The sequence below is a fragment of the Formica exsecta genome, unplaced genomic scaffold (genome assembly GCF_003651465.1).
Source record: "Formica exsecta isolate Colony F162 unplaced genomic scaffold, ASM365146v1 scaffold4, whole genome shotgun sequence".
Taxonomy (NCBI): domain Eukaryota; kingdom Metazoa; phylum Arthropoda; class Insecta; order Hymenoptera; family Formicidae; genus Formica; species Formica exsecta.
Genome location: NW_021851238.1, coordinates 49,588 through 67,878, shown reverse-complemented (window position 1 = coordinate 67,878; position 18,291 = coordinate 49,588). Strand labels below are relative to the sequence as shown.

General features: G+C 34.2%; 2 protein-coding genes across 5 annotated transcripts in view; one reads left to right on the top strand and one right to left on the bottom strand.

Moving 5' to 3' along the window:
- The first annotated feature begins 2,070 nt into the window (after nucleotides 1-2,070).
- The window catches only part of LOC115240047 (aminopeptidase N-like), a 34,719-nt gene continuing 18,498 nt past the window's right edge, over nucleotides 2,071-18,291 (top strand). The window contains exon 1 of the mRNA XM_029815001.1: nucleotides 2,071-2,701. The gene's annotated coding sequence lies outside the window, so the exon portion shown is untranslated. The remainder of the gene's footprint in view (nucleotides 2,702-18,291) is intronic.
- On the bottom strand, nucleotides 2,336-12,145 carry LOC115240048 (organic cation transporter protein). Of its 4 annotated transcripts, none has more exons than XM_029815006.1 (5): nucleotides 11,978-12,141; nucleotides 10,009-11,900; nucleotides 8,075-8,509; nucleotides 5,992-7,096; nucleotides 2,336-5,916 (listed from the first exon to the last, which is right to left on the bottom strand). In XM_029815006.1, the coding sequence occupies exons 4-5, from the start codon at nucleotides 6,986-6,988 to the stop codon at nucleotides 5,294-5,296; spliced, it is 1,620 nt and encodes a 539-aa protein (XP_029670866.1). In that variant the 5' UTR covers nucleotides 6,989-7,096; nucleotides 8,075-8,509; nucleotides 10,009-11,900; nucleotides 11,978-12,141; the 3' UTR covers nucleotides 2,336-5,293. The 4 variants fall into 4 exon arrangements, with proteins under 4 accessions (XP_029670866.1, XP_029670867.1, XP_029670865.1 ...); XM_029815007.1 differs by having other exon boundaries at nucleotides 2,336-6,238; nucleotides 6,353-7,096; XM_029815005.1 differs by having other exon boundaries at nucleotides 2,336-7,096; nucleotides 8,142-8,509; nucleotides 11,978-12,145.

Sequence of the window (18,291 nt, the reverse complement as noted above, 5' to 3'; positions counted from 1 at the left end):
TAACTTTCTATCACTCCCCGTAACTATTTAACCGTTTAAAAGTTATTACTTTTGCGGAGCGATGTTTGACACGTCTTCTCCACTGCAGAGAGAGAGAGGAGAGGGAGAGGGAGAGGGAGAGAGAGAGAGAGAGAGAGAGGGAGAGGGAGAGCGATGTATATATACGAATATGCGAAATATTTCCGAAAGAGAGCGAAAGAGAGAAAAAGAGAGATCTCGACCTATAATATTCATAATAAGATGTTTGTCGCGAATTGAATTTTCTTGCGCTGCAATTAATAACAAACAATATTTATTTAAACTTACCTACAGATTTTTTATTAGCAGGAATTAAATATCAGAAGCGAGCAAATTTAAAATTTCTGAAGGAAAAAGTTTCGGAAAAATTATTTTTTTATATCTAATGTTTTTATATCTCATGAACTTTGTTAATATTAAGATGAAAATCTCTGGGACAATTTGTAGATAAAAATATACGCATATATATATTTTATTAATGTGTTGAAATAAATGGATGAGAGTTGCATATTATAAGAGCTGCATCGATGTATATACCTGTATTTTCTTTTCCGTCTTTTATTTGAGAAAACGACACTGCAAAAAGTTATATGTGCACGTTGAGTAATCATGAAAATCGTTAAAAAGTTGATTAATTAGTACGGGAGAGAAATATGTGAGTAATCGCATCTACATTTTTTTTGAGTACTATAAGCATTATATACATACATATCATTTTTAAAGAAATGTTATGCACGATGCTGTGCCATATTTTTCAGTCCACCGTGCGTGTATTTTTGTAATTAATAAGCAATCAGACAATGCTCTAAGTTTATTTTAGTAGATTATGGATACGAACATTATTTAAATGAATATATGATCGAATTAACACATACTTTTCAGATTTCTTGATTTTCATATAATAATATAATAATTATTCCAAAATTAAAAATGAAAATTATCTTTAATTTTTAAGCATAATTAGAACTTGATGTTTAATTTTTTAATAAACAGATTTAATTGGCTTATTGTCTATTTGTATCTCTAGAAAAGATGCGATCCCAATTGTATAAATAAGGCTTATCAATTTTTGCATAAAACAATAAGATTTAATTGGCAAATTTTCAAATTTTATATTATTTTATTTTGTATAATTTTTGAACAAAGAAAAAAGTTATTTTAAATATAATTTGAAAAGACAAGATATAATAATCATTTTTAATCAACTTTGTCTGATATTTATTTAATCGATATTCGAAATATCTTGCATATAAAGACAAGCTAAAATTCGTATGCTGACTTTACTAATTAGAATAATTTGCATGGCACAATGTGTTGTATCTCCGCTGCTTATAAACGAGTCACCGGGAATTCGCAATTAGGACATGTCCAACTGTTTTATGGCGTGTTCAAAGATGGCCTCAATTTAATTAAAGTCTAGTGGCGATAATTAAAACATAATTATCTTTTCGTGAGACAATTTTTCAATATGCAAAACAATGTGCAAATTTAAAAAAATAATATTATCTTTTAACTAATATTATATATAAGAAAAAGATTAAATAAATAAGACAAAATTACATAAACAAAAAAAAGATTTCATAATTGATAGTCTTAAATATTAAATTGATTTAATGATTACGATCATTACAATGATTCTAATATATTGTTGAAATTGAATTTTATATTAATAATTAATATAATTTGTTTAATTAATTTGATATGTGAACTAGAAAAATTTTTTTCTTACGATATGAACACATTTTCTATAAAGTTTATGTGTGAGATATAAACAGGTGTCAATGAAATTCGCTTCGCACGCATTAAATATTAAATCGATCGTGGATTTACTTTTTAATCGCCTCGAGCCAAGAACTTCGTCAATTGTCGAAGGGATATGAAAGCGCAATAAAAAGTTTCCATCTATCGAAGCGGAATGATGGTACTTCTATCGGAGCTTGCTTAGGAAATGAAAACTTGAAATTCATCTCTGTTTTTATTGTTTCAGCGAGAAGAACGTGTCTACATTGAAAAAAAAATATGTGTCATTGTTTCGAATTTTTTCAAAAAGCTTTTTATTTGATATTTAATAATCGAAATAATCCTAATTAACTAAATAATGATTTATATCGATATGATCACAAGTTTAAGTAGCATAGTCATAAATCAGTTTAAATTATATAATCTGTGATGTATAATATTAATACTATGAATTTTTTACTATTTATAGAGTTCGACGAAAATGTGAAGAATAATTTGCAAATCATAACTGTTCATCGTTTTCCAGAAATGTGTTGGATGAATGCCAAATTAATCTTAATGCAGGACAAGATCGTACAGAGAATTAAACTTTAATTAACTTGAACCATTAGTTACAAAGTTACTCGATCTTTATTGATCGTGCGAAGCTCTCTCTCGTCAAAGCTCTCTCGTCTTCTCGTATTTCGTTGCCTTTCATCTAAAAATCGGATGCGACGAATCTTGGAGTACGACGATACTTTCGCGATCCAATTCTACGGGAGATCAAATTTGTTGTACCATGTTTGACAGAGTTGCGCGCGCTGGTGCAACGTTTTCCGCGATTTAATGGGCGAGCACAGAGCGGGAGTTCAGTTGGCGACGCGCGCTCCTTGCTACTGTGTGCTCTCGTATCTCCCGCTCCAGCATCCCTCGCGCATGGACTTGTACGCGTTCGATAACGCAGGTGAGTGTACGATTCATCAGGGTCGGATTTACATTTATATAAGCTGTACGAGCTACGGCAATTACAAGAAGTTGCTCCGCTTTTCGAGGGCGTGTTCTCATTTTTATGATATTTTCGAGAATTTTGTCTGAATTTTATTCCGATTCTTTCTCTAGATATATTTACATTAGATATTTATTATCTAGGTATCCTAGATATTATTTAATAGATGACTAAAGTTGAATATTTCGTTTCATTATATAATTACTATTGTCTTGTTGAAACTTTAGAAAAATTCCAAGCGGTGTTAATTATATCTGCATTGCTCCTTCATCTCTCATGGAATAATTAATAACTTCTATATCCAAGAAAAGCAAAACTTGATGCGTACACTCTGCTCAACAAATACTTGATAATGAAATTTTTCTAAAGATTATATTTATAAATTATTCATCTGCGACTTAATATTTTCACATTTAATCATTAGAGTTTAGTATCATGATTTAGAGCCAAAGTATATTTAATTTCGCCACGATGATGATTTTACGCACATATGGAATTTCGGGCATGAAATTCGAGCGCGAATGCGTTACAACTCGCACAGCTGATCTCACAGCATTTTGCGAATCCCACAAAAGTCATCGACGACGCGTATATCGATCTCATGTTAAACGTTCTAATCAAAAGAGAGATGCAACCAGCATTGCGCCGTTGTGCTCGACGGTTATTATATGAATACCATCAGATAATGGGAAAGTACGTGCGGAAAAATTTCCTGTTATCAGCCGCTTCATATGTAAAATCTGCGCATAAATTATATAACGCCGAAGAATATTCTTCCGAATAACAAATGTATCTGCAAAATGTGTATGTACATTTTATGTTTTTTTAATATTAGATTTTATGAAGCGCGATAACTCGAATGACATTGAGAGTAAGCATTCTACAGTAAGCACACATTGCTACTTTAGTACTTAGCGTTCAACCGCATGTAGCGCATTATATATATATTTCGTAGAAAATATTTATTACAATTACAGAACACACTTATTCGTTATCTAATACACGATATCCCCTTTAAAATAGTCCCTTCCTAAAGCAATGCACTTGATCCAATGTTTTTTCCATTGCAGGAAGCAGTCTTCAAAATCATTCTCCGTGAGGCTGTTTAGAGCACGCGTCATCCATTCCACTTCCGCTCGTGACCCCCAATGACCCCATGACGATCCTTCATGTCCCTCTTGATTTTGGGAAATAGAAAAAAGTCAGGGGGGTCCGATCTGACCTCCTCCGATTTTTTTCTATTCCCCAAGATCAAGAAAGATATGAAGGACCGTCATTGGGGGTCACAAGCGGAGGTGGAATAGTTGACGCGTGTTCTAAACAGCCTCACGGAGAATGATTTTGAAGACTGCTTTCTGCAATAGAAAAAACATTGGATCAAGTGCATTGCTTTAGGAAGGGACTATTTTAAAGGGGATATCGTGTATTAGATAACGAATAAGTGTGTTCTGTAATTGTAATAAATATTTTCTACGAAATATATATATTACGGTAATATTAATTATAAAATATAATTGAGAATTATAAGTCTTTCGCAACTTTTTCATAACAATTTAAATTGTTTGACAAAATTTAACAAATTTTACCAGAGATAAGATCTTTCTCTGCCATCGTTAATTTAACGATAAAAAAATCCACAGATAACCGACGCGACCATTTTTCAAACTTTATGATTGGAAAAGCGTTGAACTAGGCGACAAAGTTTTTCCATTAGCTAGGGAGAGGAGCGAATTGGCGGTTTTACCGCCAGAGAATCTCTCACATCTTTTCGGAACATCTTTTCGAAATTGCCATCCTCGCCATTAAGATCATATGTGCGCTTTAAAGTGTCCCACACATTTTTCACTTTATCTCGTAGAACCCTTAAACTTTTGTCGGTCAGTTTATCTCGCTGAAAGTAACGAGATAAGTCAGATGTAAACGAATTTATTTCCTCGTTGATTCTGTCGGATTATTCATAAGGATTTTATGGCGATGGATTTTACGCTAGCGGGAAAACAGTGCCGCTTAAACTTTTAATCACTTCTCTTCAGATATTTCTCATCCATGAAATTTTTGTAGTTAATGATTATTAAACGCTCATGTGTATAAAAATATATGATATATAGTGCTATTATATCCAATCAACAAAATACATGACTTTACAAAATCGAAATTACTGTCATGCGTATTCTTTATCTATAAAAATATTGTCTTTTTCTGATGTAAAATTTGTATTATTATTGTTATTATAAAATCTTTAAATATTTTGACAATTTTTGTAAAAATAGAGCATAAAATATTATCAATATTATGTCAATATAATGTCACATATGCAATTCTAAAACATTTTTATATCTAATGTATATAAATTATTTCAAAATAATTCCTTTCTATTGATGAGTTGTGCGTATTAGAGCTGGATTAAATTCAAGAATAAGTATCTCTAATATCAGCTTAGTAACTTCATGTTGCGGACATGGGCAGGATAATGTACGTCCCTTTTCTCCGCGATATAGTCATAAGTACTGGTCAAAGGTACTTTGTGAATTTTTTATACGGCAATACGCTTTATATATTTTTCAACCTTTCCTTCTCATCTCTCTCGTGTGTCTCCTCCATCACGATGTCATGGTCGTTCGAGGTGGCTTTCGCTCCACCGCCCATGCAGGTAGTGAAGCAGGTATCGCCCTTGCCGAAGTTCTCGCCGTCCTCCATGGTCTCCGGCATCGGCTGATTCAGCGTTTCCGGCAGGTAGAGCGCCAGGTAACCTGCAGTTAAAACGACCAATCCGAAGAGCGCGGTTGGCATCCGCGGGTCTAGCGAATCCAGCAAAAAGATCATCGGCGTGAGTGTGCTGCTGAGACGCGCGCACATGGAGCCGATACCGACCGCGGTGTTTCTTACCACCGTGGGAAATAGTTCGGCCGTGTAATTATACACGACGGCAAACGAGCCGGCTACGCAAGACTTGCCCACCAACACTATCGTAATTCTGATGATATTCGCCAAATCACCGGTCACGCCAGTAATACCGGCGGCGAAGATGCAGCATACGCCGCCGATCATCATGAATGCGCTGACCAGACATCTCCTGCCGGTGCGGTCCAGGGTAAATATTATAAAGATTGACGCTGGTGCCTCCATCACAGCGTTGAGGAACAGCGTGAGGAATGGATTGGTGACTAGATTGCCTGTGTTAAGGGTCAATCCATAATAGGCGATCGAGTTGGCGAACCAATTAAAACATATATTGAGAGTCTTTTTACGGAGATTCGGTGTCTTGAAAAGATCCAATGCACCATACGATCTTTCCTCCTTGTTCTCGTGTTGCGTCTTTGCTTTGCTAATAAGCTTAGCCGCGTCCACTTGTACGTTGCTGCCGTTTATTTTCAAACCCCTCTGCACAATGATGATCGCTTCGGCGACGCGACCTTGCGCCCACAACCATCTGGGTGACTCGTCCATCAACCACCAGTGGCCGAGCAAAAGCACGCTGTGCATGCCGAATATGATCTGCAACCACATACGATCGTGGATTATAACGCCCCACATGGCTACTACCATAAAGCCTATAGCGAAAGTCAATTGCATCAACACACCGCACACCGTTCTCTTGGACGGACCTACCAATTCCATTGTCAATACAAACGCGGTGATGTAAGCGCCGGCGGAGCCGAAGATGCCATACAAAAAGCGAATCACCAGGAAGATATAGTAATTATTCACAAGAGCCACCGACACCCCAAACACCAGCTGCAACATTGTGGATATGTAAAATATAATTTTCCTGCCGTATTTATCTGCCATGGTACCCAAAGTGGCCGCGCCAATAAACACGCCAAACATGTAGGAGGATTGCGCCATGGCGCCCATCCAACGTCGCGAGCACACAAAGTTCCATTCTATGGCACGCGATGACTGGATGTACGTCGTGTCATAGGTCCATGAGTCACATTCTCGGGTGACATTGTCGCGATCCAGATAGTGACAGCTGTCGAGGGGACGCGGAAGATGTTCCGAAACGACCGAGGTATTCCAGTCGGGAAAGGTCAAGTTATATGTCTCGGTTATGGAAGATGACAAGTTCACTTCTGGGATATTGCAATGATACGGCGGCACCGCCGCGACCATCAGTAGGCTCAGCATGTGCAGGCCGGCCGTAAACGCGGCAAGCATGTGAAGAGAGTACTGTTGCAATTGGTATTTGCCGAATTCACCAAGGTGGGACATGAGTTCCTCGAGATCTCTGTCTACGCTCGCCATCTCGGCTGTTTGCTAGAATCGGAAAATTTATCCGGGTATCTTGTTGTATCACAACGCGTTTAAATCACTGATTGCCCTTGAGTTACGTATCACATACGCGCGTTCACGCTGAAAAAAAAAACATTTGCATTAATGCGAATACTATTTTCATTTGCAAATCTATTTGAATTAAAAATAAAGCGCAGATTGTCGTGGTTTATCTCGCGTTATAAAGTTATAATAAGTTTCTTAAACAAGTTAAAATGTGATAATTTTTTGCATGCATTTATATACTGCGTAAATTAAGAAATAAAGAAATAATGATTTTTCTATATCTAAATCAAATATAAACACAATTATATTATTAATTATAAATTGTGTAGAAATTATAAATACATTTTTTAATAACAATTATTATCAAATTGCTTATAATTAAGACGCTGATAATTTTTTTAAATTAAAACTGTGTTATTTGCTTGAGAGAGAGAGAGAGAGAGAGAGAGAGAGAGAGAGAGAGAGAGAGACAGAAAGAGAGAGAAGAATAATCGAATAGATTTTTACGTTATATAAAAGTAAAATATTTTAATTTAAAAAATTTTATTATTAGTTATTACACTTACATATTTTATGTTCAAAGCAATTTAGTTTGTCTATCTTTTATATCTATTCAATAATAATTTTTTTTTCATATTTAATCGTAATCAAATTGCAAATTATATTTGACCTTTCTGTTTATATACACATTTTACATTAAAATATTAATGCGTAATACTTTTACCATACTTGACTGAATTGTTTAATCTATTAAAAAACTTGCACATTTATATCTCAAAAACTGTTTCTTCGTGCAATAGAAATGCAATTCTTAATAATTAAAAAAAAAAAGAATATATCTTTATGTATATATTATTAATACAGTTACAAAAATAAAAATGGTAGTCATACATATAATAATTTATTAAAAACACATAAAAAATTCTAATAATTTATTCCACTAATTTATAATCTATCGTTACTGAAAATTACATTTACCACAGTTTTCTACGATACAAATTTGATTAAGCTTTAGGCGATGCAAAGCGAAATGTCAACGTAAAAGGATGATACCTCGATTTTGGGTGTAATTGTGCAGTGTACACTGAGTAACATGCACTTGATCACAATGGGATATTACAACAAATAACAAGGGGATGGCTTGATGATGAATCCACCAATGTATTGGTCTTGATCGCGAACGTAAGAGAGCGGATGCACGAACACCGCTAATGCCACTATTGAACTGGAGAACGACTGCCACAATCTCTCTCGGCAATGTGATGCTAAGAGATTGGACAATTTCTCATAGACGACGGAGTGTGTGTAGTACTTAACGAAATTTGCGGCCACCCTTACGCGCGATACTGTCACTCGCGTCGTTATTCGCAAGCGAGTGGTTCTTTCGCGTTGGTTGCTTGGATCGGTAAGTTCCACTCTACGAGGGCAAAGAAATTCCGCGCAAGAAGATTGCGCGTTATCAGTTATCACGACCATGAGAGTGGTAGTCTGTAAAATAATAAAAATGAGATTTGCGTGTGTGACCTCGAGGTCATGATGATTTGCTTATAGTCCCGATTATTATTAGTATTTTAGTTTCAGTAAAATATATTGAGATAATGCAATCTTTTGGAGTAGAACAATTATAGAAAGAAAAACATTATGCAACATGTTGCTTCGACATTGTAATGGTTTGGAATCGTTAGTTGTGTAAGTTAAACATACATAAATGATATTTCCTAATAATTATATTGCTTTTTCTAATTATTAATTATTAAACAGACTTCAAATTGTAACTATGTTTTACAAAATTTCAACTATCGGGATATGTAATTTAAAAGTAATTTGCATATGTTTTAAATAAAAAGTAATATATATGTAACATATATGTAATATAATATAAAAATATTGATATTCATATATAATATATATAATTGCAATTATTTATCAAACATTATTATCTAATCAATGCCGGTTACGAAAATGCGAAATTCCACAATTATTGTATCGTCTTTAAATTTAATTTCGAATCATATCTTTTTAATATATAATAATTCAAATAGATAATCTAAAAAATAGAAAAATGCTTTTCAATGGTAAATCTAATTCCTTGTCTTTCACGTGAGACTATCATCAATTAATTATGAAAACGATAACACAGTTTTGAGATGCTATGGATCATGATAGTGATTATTTTTAATACGTAAATATATAATGACACAATTGCATGATCATCAGACTATAAAAGTATGACGTATTACCCTGACATTTTTTTTATCTATCAGCACTGCTGACATTTCACTTCGATAAACGTTCGCTTTTTATGTCAAGATTGCAACAAGATGTAATAACTGTGGTATCGAAATTTATAGGATAAAGAAGAGAGAAAGGAATAAATTTTTTGCGATATTACGAAATTATTTTGCTGTTTAGAGAGAAGGCCATGCGTTGAATACTGAATGCAGAGTTAAATATCAATTTACGGGAACAAATTGAAATTATTGCGAAAACACGATAGAGTGGAAACGCGTAATCACGACTGAAATTATTTCACTAGAAAAGTCGGTAAATATGAAGGATATTATTCAAAAATTATTTCTCATAATATAACAATACTGATACATATTATAAAAAAGATTTTATGATGCTAATTAAGCTCGTTTAATTGGAACCAGACCTTGACAATTAATTGTCTTGGATCTATACATATGAAAAGTTACAGGGAGTTGTCTAAAGAATGGGAGTTGTCACTTATGAGTTGTCTAAAGAATGCTTCAATTTGATTTTGGTGATATTAAAAATATACTTGTAATATGTTGTATCTACATCTTTGTCTATTTTGTCATTACATTACGTGTTTTCACGACAGCAAGTGTTGCGACGCTGATAAATATATGCGACAACTGTATACATTGTGCGTCTATGATATATGATTACGATATGAAAATTTAATCGCATTGCACATTATTCTAAATCTATCATATATTATTATTATAAATCAAACTTACTGTTGTAATCACACACTATATTTGCGCGATAACGCATCTTGAAAAAACATCTCATTTACGTAACCGAATATACGTCTTCTCATTGTTTTACTTCAATAAGATAATTTTTGGAAAGATGTTTAAACACTGATTTTAATAACAGATCACCTTGACACATAGTATTTCTTCCACACTTTCAGACACATGACGTATATTTTTGCATTTATTTCTTTGTATTTTAAAGTAACCGAACAATTTTAATTATTATCATCATCAGTATCATTACGTCGCGATCGAACACTACGCTTTGCGAACAAATCGACGAATATATATATATATATGGTCCCTAAGAAGCTACGCTAAAACTAATAGCTAATATCAATTAATTCGAGCGTAAGTGGAAATGACACACAACGAGCTCCGCGAGGAATGATCCATCGGTCTCAAATGATTTATCATTTGATCGTAATTATGTGTGCCAATGGCTATTAGATGATGATCACATACATACGCGTGATCTCTATGTTGCTCACTGATTTCAAGTGGTATGTTTGCCATAGTAATTGATGCTCAGTGCAAGCTTGACACTCTTTTGAATTTCGTATGTCGGCATTTGTCGCGTCGGCTCTACTTTAACTAAGCGTATGCTTTGTGAGAGTTGTGTCCTTGGTTACTATAACGAGATGATAATCGTCAATGATGATTGTCGCCGGGCACATGACAACGTGCTCCGATCGATATCGCTAATCGCGAGAACTTATATTTCGATTTGTTCGCGAGTTGCTTAATATGTGTCGTCGGAATTAATTTAATGTGAAATATGAAATAATCGGAAATATAATCGAGAAAGCGCTTAATTTTGCGATCGATTGTTGACTACCAGGTTTATATGATTTTATCCTGTATGCAAACATTGCTATCGATTTATCAATAATTCATGATAAATATAAGCTAGGTTAGTGTTTTGATGAGTTGTTGCGAATATATTTGTCTTTATTTTAGATGTATATATTTACGGTATTTCTTGAATACGTTAGATATTATCGTTGTGACAATCGTCGAAAGAGAAAGTTATTGCGCTGAAAAGTGAATCATTTTTATCGATCTCCGAGAACAAAATTTCAAGATGATTTAGGCTCATGACGCGACGACAAATACATTTGTGTGTATCATCGATCATACTTTCGATATCAATATCAATCGAATAACATATTACCCTGTCACTTCTGTCCAGCAAAATCAAGTTTAAGCTAAGTTCATAGTAACTTATTATTAAGTATTAAGTATTAAGTAACTTCATAGGAATAGCGTGTGAGAAATTCTGTCAATATTTTTTTAGCTTAGTTTAAACGAGTTTAAGCGAATTAAAAACTTTAAATATTAATGGGAGATAGTATTGAATATCATGCTTATATTTGTTAGGAATGCCAAATGCAACTGTCATTTAATATTGATTATGTAAACGCATAAGAAAATATGTGAAGGATTGTCATAATCTTACATAAAATTATATAATATATTTCAACAAAATATAAAAATAAGGCTCTTAATGAATAAAATCAAGAATGTCAAAAATGGCAAAAAGAGCCAAGCGCGGTATTAAGGGCGTTATAAATTATAAATTTATTATAAAAAGATTACAATAGAATATCTAACTCGCGGACGTTTCGGCCCTTCTTTTGGCCATACTCAGCGCATCGAATAATAAAATTATAACTACAAATAAATATAAAAAGGTTGTAAGAGATTAAAAACGCATAGCTACAAAGATGCTAGTAGTGGAGTGTGATTCTCTCCGGTCATCCGCAAACGACAAGACCATTCTCCCAAGTATCCGTGTCAAAGAATCCTCGATTCTTGAGTAATTTCGTTTGTAAATTAAGCACATGGCGCTACGTTGATGTTAATAGTGTCTGTAAAAAGAGGAGCGGCCTGTGTCGGAAAATGACGAGAGCAAAGATCAATGTTGTATAACAGTTGTAAGACTTACGAGGTAACGCACGAGTCGACAGTAAATTAGAACTAGACACACTGACTAACGGTTGAGCAATGGGACAATTATCATTAGGCGAAAACAGTGAGAAGATAAAAACAAGCGCTGTCAGCGCCGTCAAACAACGGCGCAAAACAATAAAAGACGGTTGTCGGGTACGGATAAATTCAAAATTGTCAAAAACAGAATTCAAAATTGTCGCTGAAGATAAAATTTATTTATTTGTATACCATACTGGACTTTTGTTATATTCATTATATTTTCATATTCATTCTGTATGTTTCATTGCAATTTTAGGATTATTTGTTTTACTGTTCCTTATAACTTTGCAATGGAACTGTTTGCGCCGTTGTTTACATAGCGACCAAATTTTTTTTTTTTTTTTTTTTTTTTTTTTTTTATCGTGCCGACAATCCATTTTATCTTCAACGACGACTATTTGTTATCAATTTCCTTATTTTTGCGTTCTAACCGTTTTATATTTATTATTTTAATTTTCTGTATTGACGTTTTTAGCTTTACCGACGACATTTCTAGTTGCGTTTTTATTTACTTACTTATTAATTTTATTTATCGTTCGACAACCTTTTTATTTTTATTTTAACTACATATATTTGTATGGCTTTTTTATTATTTTATATGATCTTATTTTATATTTATTATTTTTATTTTCCGTTATTGACACTTTTTAGCTTTACCGACAACGTTTTTATTTTGCGTTTTTATTTATTACCTTATTTTTACTGTTTTTGACAATTTTGAATTTATCCGTATACTATTATACGTTATTGGCAGGTGCTTCGTTTGGTTTAAAAATTTAAATCCATTATTTTTTATTTATGAAATATTGTATAATAACATCATATCAGCTATCACTATAATATTTCATTAGCTATAGAAAAATTTGTTTTTTTTTTTATGTATGTTAATGTCACAGCACAAAAAACAAAAAAAATAAAAGAACTATTTAAAATGTTTGAGATTCGACATTTCGAGAAATAGCCATGTAGAATGTGTTGATTTTGTAATGATATTGCGTAACATCTTAATCCATCTTGTGTTGAAATGCTACAAAGTGACATATGATTCGTCTAATCGGTATGTATAAATTTTGACGGCAAACAGTAATTTGTGCACAATTTTAATAACTGTGTGCGAATAATATACATATATATGTATATATATATTGATGAGTTGTTACGAGTTGTTATATACATATATCTATAACGTCAAATGCGATTACATTGTTGTTTCCTTGTTATATCAAATGTGGCATAAATCAACGAAATACATGTTGATTGGAGTGTTTTATTTTGATAAGGCTTTATTAGGCGGCGTCATGCGATTACGCTCTGAAGGTGACTTGTTGGGTATCCACTTTCTGGCGCCAGCTAAAGTGCATTCGAAATAAAGCCTGATTGCAATTACGAAAATAAGGGTTTATTTTACGATGTGTATTCAATGGAACGCGTGACATTATAATTCAACATTCTATCGCATTTCAATCTTTCTTAAGACTTTCCCCTTTGTATTTCTTTTGGCACTGGTTTATCTGTGCTGATATTAAAAATGTTGAAAATTAATTGTACATTAGCAACTAATGCATTCAGAAGGAAAAATTTGGAACATATAAGTGTGTAGATTAACACAGCGAACGAAAATATAATAAACATAATTTTTATCAAGTGTAGCTAAAAGTTTTAAGCGGTATAGATCATAAGAGTGCAACGCGTCGCGAGATGATCTCAAGAAATGAGAATTTTTTTTTTATGAATTCTGATTATTTTTGAGTTTTATCTTCCCCTTCTAAAGAGGAATCCTTTCTAATTGTTCACTTAATCCTTCTCACCTGGCCGTGTGGTGGGTAATTAATTTGTGCATTTTAATGTTTTTATATAAATGTCTAGAAACTGCTCGATTTCTGCTGTCAATCTGCCGTCAGATTGCGCGCAGGCTCTGCGTGATTTCTGCTGCCAATCTGCTCACATTGCCTGTCAGCAGGCTCTGTCGACAAAACCTGAGCTTAATGTGGTCACAGATGGCTATGGTTTTGGCATGGAATTCTGATTAAATTTGCTGCCAATCTGCGCGCATGCTGCTAGCATTTTGCTATCTGGGTCACTAGTGTAGGAAAATAGTGGTGCATTGTTCTTTTATCGTGAAATTTGTCATATAGATATATTTGAGGCTTTTTTCAATCTGCGCAATAATATTTTCGCAGCGCCTAGCGCGCGATGCGCAGGAATAAATATTCCGCCGATCGGTGCGGAGGTTCGCACGAGAGGCGCTTGAACTTGCTGGGCTCACTAGGAGGTAATGCGGAAGAAGAGACGGGGGACACACGGACGAGGAGCGAAATTTCAGGCTGCTGGATGGAATGCGGGTCAGACGGTAAACGCGAGATCGGCCTGTCGGTGAATAGAATCTGGCACGTCGAGATACTCTCTGGCGCGCGTGGTGCGTACTTGTCGAGGCGATAATGGGAAAGCTTATGCTGACTGTAGATATACACGTTATACACACACACAGACGTGATATACATGTATACTTAAAAAAAATTATGATAATGAGATAGAATCCGGAGACAGATTTAGGAAAATTCAGTTTCATAGCATTTAACTAAAAATAAATGAATTAAAAAACACAGCGATGATTATGTCGTAAGGTGTATTACAAGATCTCGTAAGAGATTTCATTATTTTTTGCATATAATTTCTATAGTTTATTAAATTTTCTGCGTTAGTTTTCGAATAACTTGGATTACATCTTATAAAGCGGCAATATTATCCAGAGTATTCAGTCCACGGCTATGCAAGTAACGGATTCTTGTGTCAATGACCGACGCAATCGCCGAGTACTGATAACGGGTCAAAGTGCTTATTCTCTCTTTGGGCGCGCATTCTGCGGTAATGATAGCGCCAGGCGTCACCGACGATGTCAAAAATGTTGATGAGACGATTCGTATCGAGATTAAGAAGGCGAAAATTATCGGTTTTAGTTAGCTGCAACTAGAATGACTTTTATATAAGTTTGTATAAGCAGATATTATATAGAATATCGCGGATTTACAGCTCTTCTGCGGCCGATTTCTTTAATTTAGAATAAATTTTCATTAATAAAATTGATGAAACATGAAATAATTTTCCGGTTTTAAAATAGCAATTTTTTCAAAAATCAAGCTTTAAGAAAGCATACATATAAAAAATATATAACAACAATTTATATATTTTTTATACCCGTCCGTATACATATAATAAAATCTCACACTATTTATATAATTTTATCAAATCTTTTATTTAAGTAGAAAAATAATATTAAACATTTAATTATAAAAATATTTAGAATTTAGTTTAAAAAATTGTTCAACATTAATCTGATCAAGTTTAAGTGCGAAAAAATATGACAAGCCGAGCAGACCGTATAATTTTCATTTATCTTTTTCAAACACAGTTACGAAATTACAATTTCTCGTAGCATCATTGCTCGACATGAGCTCTTCGTTTATAGAGTAAGGCGATTGCTTCGCAACGGTTCTACCGAGATATTGATAACAGGTCAACAGGCGGGGCTGTCGGACAAGACGATTCGCGCCGAGATCGAGTTATCGCGAGTTATTCGCTCGAGCTGCGAGGAGGCAGCTCTCGTTATCCGATTATACGATTTAATTTACGAGTATATGCGACGAGCGGAAGTAGATTCACGGGGATGGGCGGCGGGATCCAAGTGGATAATAGCAGTAGTATAGATATAGGGTGAATACACCGGGTATGCACTAGTCAATGGACAAATATGCGCATTACGTTGCAAGGTAAATATCCATTCGTTGGTCGATAAACCAAATTACATTTTTTGCAAGGCTGTCCGGTTTCAGTGCGAAACGCGAATTTATTAACGCGTGCATCGGGATTCGAAATGCGTGATACGCTGAAATCATTCGATTATTAATAACTTTATCAGTGATAATCAATTTGGCGCATTTCAACGCTAAGCAATGACGTCTGCCGTGAAGTGATATCATTCTTATATGTAACGCACATTAAGCAAAGGACAAAATATTATCCAATATTGTACTACAATATTGGATAAGAACGTATTACTCAATGTGTGCGCACATACACACAGCGAATTAGTCGGAAGAAAACATCTCGTTGCGTCTCCTTGAATTGCCAATCCTACACACGTTCGTCTATATGATTTAGCAGTTATTTAGTAAAGTGCCTGTCATTGTGACAAATAACTGACCTTCCTTGTCAGTTTTATAACTTTGCTGCGAAATATCGAAACGTCGTACACATTGTGACAATCTTTACACTTCAGCAAATGTAAACGTGTGTACGTGCTTCCTGTCTCTTGTTTCCAAGATCACTGATATTATATCGCAATTAGCATTTACGTTAAGACAGGCGAATATAATTGTTGTGGGCACGTTTCGGGCACGGTTTCAACATTCTAACGGATACATTTTATACATGTATATATTAAAGAACAAAGGATATTTAATAATAAAAGATTTTGGAAAATAGAGTATGATATTCCTTGTTGGAAATAATTTTTATTTTCAAAATTTCTTTATATAGTTTTTTTTTTTATAGTTTTTACATATTATTATAAATATTACGATAATTATGTGGGTGTGTATCAAGTCCGGATTTTATAATAATAAATTAATTTTTTCGCAAGATTAGCTGAAGAGTTAGATTTTGTTATCGATCTATATTTTTAATACGTAATTCGTAAAAACTTCTTTCTTAATCGATTGCTCAGAAATGATTTACTTATTATTAACAATAAGAAGAAAACTTTTTAATTTTGAAGACAAATTAATATATCGTCACGTGTATCCCCCGAATTGCTCCTATTACTGAACATCCTGTATCACCGCGAAGGGAACGCGAAAGGAACACGAAGGAAGCGCATCCGGGCGGAAGAGAAGCCTATAAAATTTTCAAGTTCGCTGAAGAAGGATCTCTACACAGGTTTCGTTCACGTTGCGATAGGTACATACTCGATTACAATGGTGAATACATTGGTGTCTCGTTCCGTAAGGGCACACCACAATGAAGCGTAATTCAAGCTGTACGGCATAGATGGACCGTGTCTTCGTTCTGTTCACGGTGTAAGATTATCCCTTTCCCGGCATGAGCTCCATCCGGGATTTTCGATTTGCCCGTATTCGGATCTCGAGAGCTTTTGCGTTCTTCAGGTAATTTGATGTGCCATCCTCTCGGGAATTTCGATTAGTGAATTACATAAGACCGATAAGAGTTTAAACAGTAATGGAATAGCGAAGCTTTCTCTCTTCGACCTGTGCGTCGCCATGATAAGGAACATTGCCAAACACGACATAAATGAAAAATGATATTGTACGCTGGCCAATACGAGGCGATTCATGTGTGTTCTTTTATCCCCGATTTAATTTATATTTGATATTATATATTTGGTATTATATTTATATTTGGTATAATTTTTATAACAATTCATCGATAAATGGGAACTTATTACACCAAAAGATGGTATTAAATCTAGCAAAGTGTATCGGTTTAGTTTTGGTCATTTGATTAAATAAAGACAAGCTTATGCTACAAAATTAAGGATTAAACAATTTCTCTGGTGAAAATCTTATTTCATAGAAAAAATTAATCTATCCAAGGAAAACTACTCAAAAAAAATTTTAACAAAAAAACGGAATAATAAAACAAAATATATGTGGAGGTGCAGTTTACATTTACTATAATGTATTGATGTACACGAATGCATCTTAACTAAATTCGCAATCCCGCATCTGAGGTATGACGCGATTGTGAAAGTGGAGTTCTGGGTTAATTCACTTTTGCACTTACATATCGTCAGTGTGCGATGGTACAGACGAGATTCAATAATGCGGGTCTCATGTGTGATAAATCGCGTGTGACGCTACGCGCCGTCTCTGACGGATGACTTCAATCAATTAGAGACGCTCGTTCGCCTAAATCAATTATTTGCCCTCCCCTTCCCCCTTCTGGTAATTTATACGATTATTAGGTGCTTATTGAACTGATCCATGCGATCTTAACTTATCGATTTTCGATTGACGGATTAAAGTTTCTACTTCCCTGCAATACGTGTAATACACGATCGATGTCGTTTAAACGAGACTGCTTCTAATTGCTTGGCGACAAAATAATTTTCACCATGCTAACAAGTGGTTTATATCACTATGATGAGATAATCATGCGACGTCAATCCTAGATATTTACGCAGATGTATCAGTGTTTTTACAGATGTTCATGAGACATATATGATTCTTATGAGAGAAATATATATACAATATA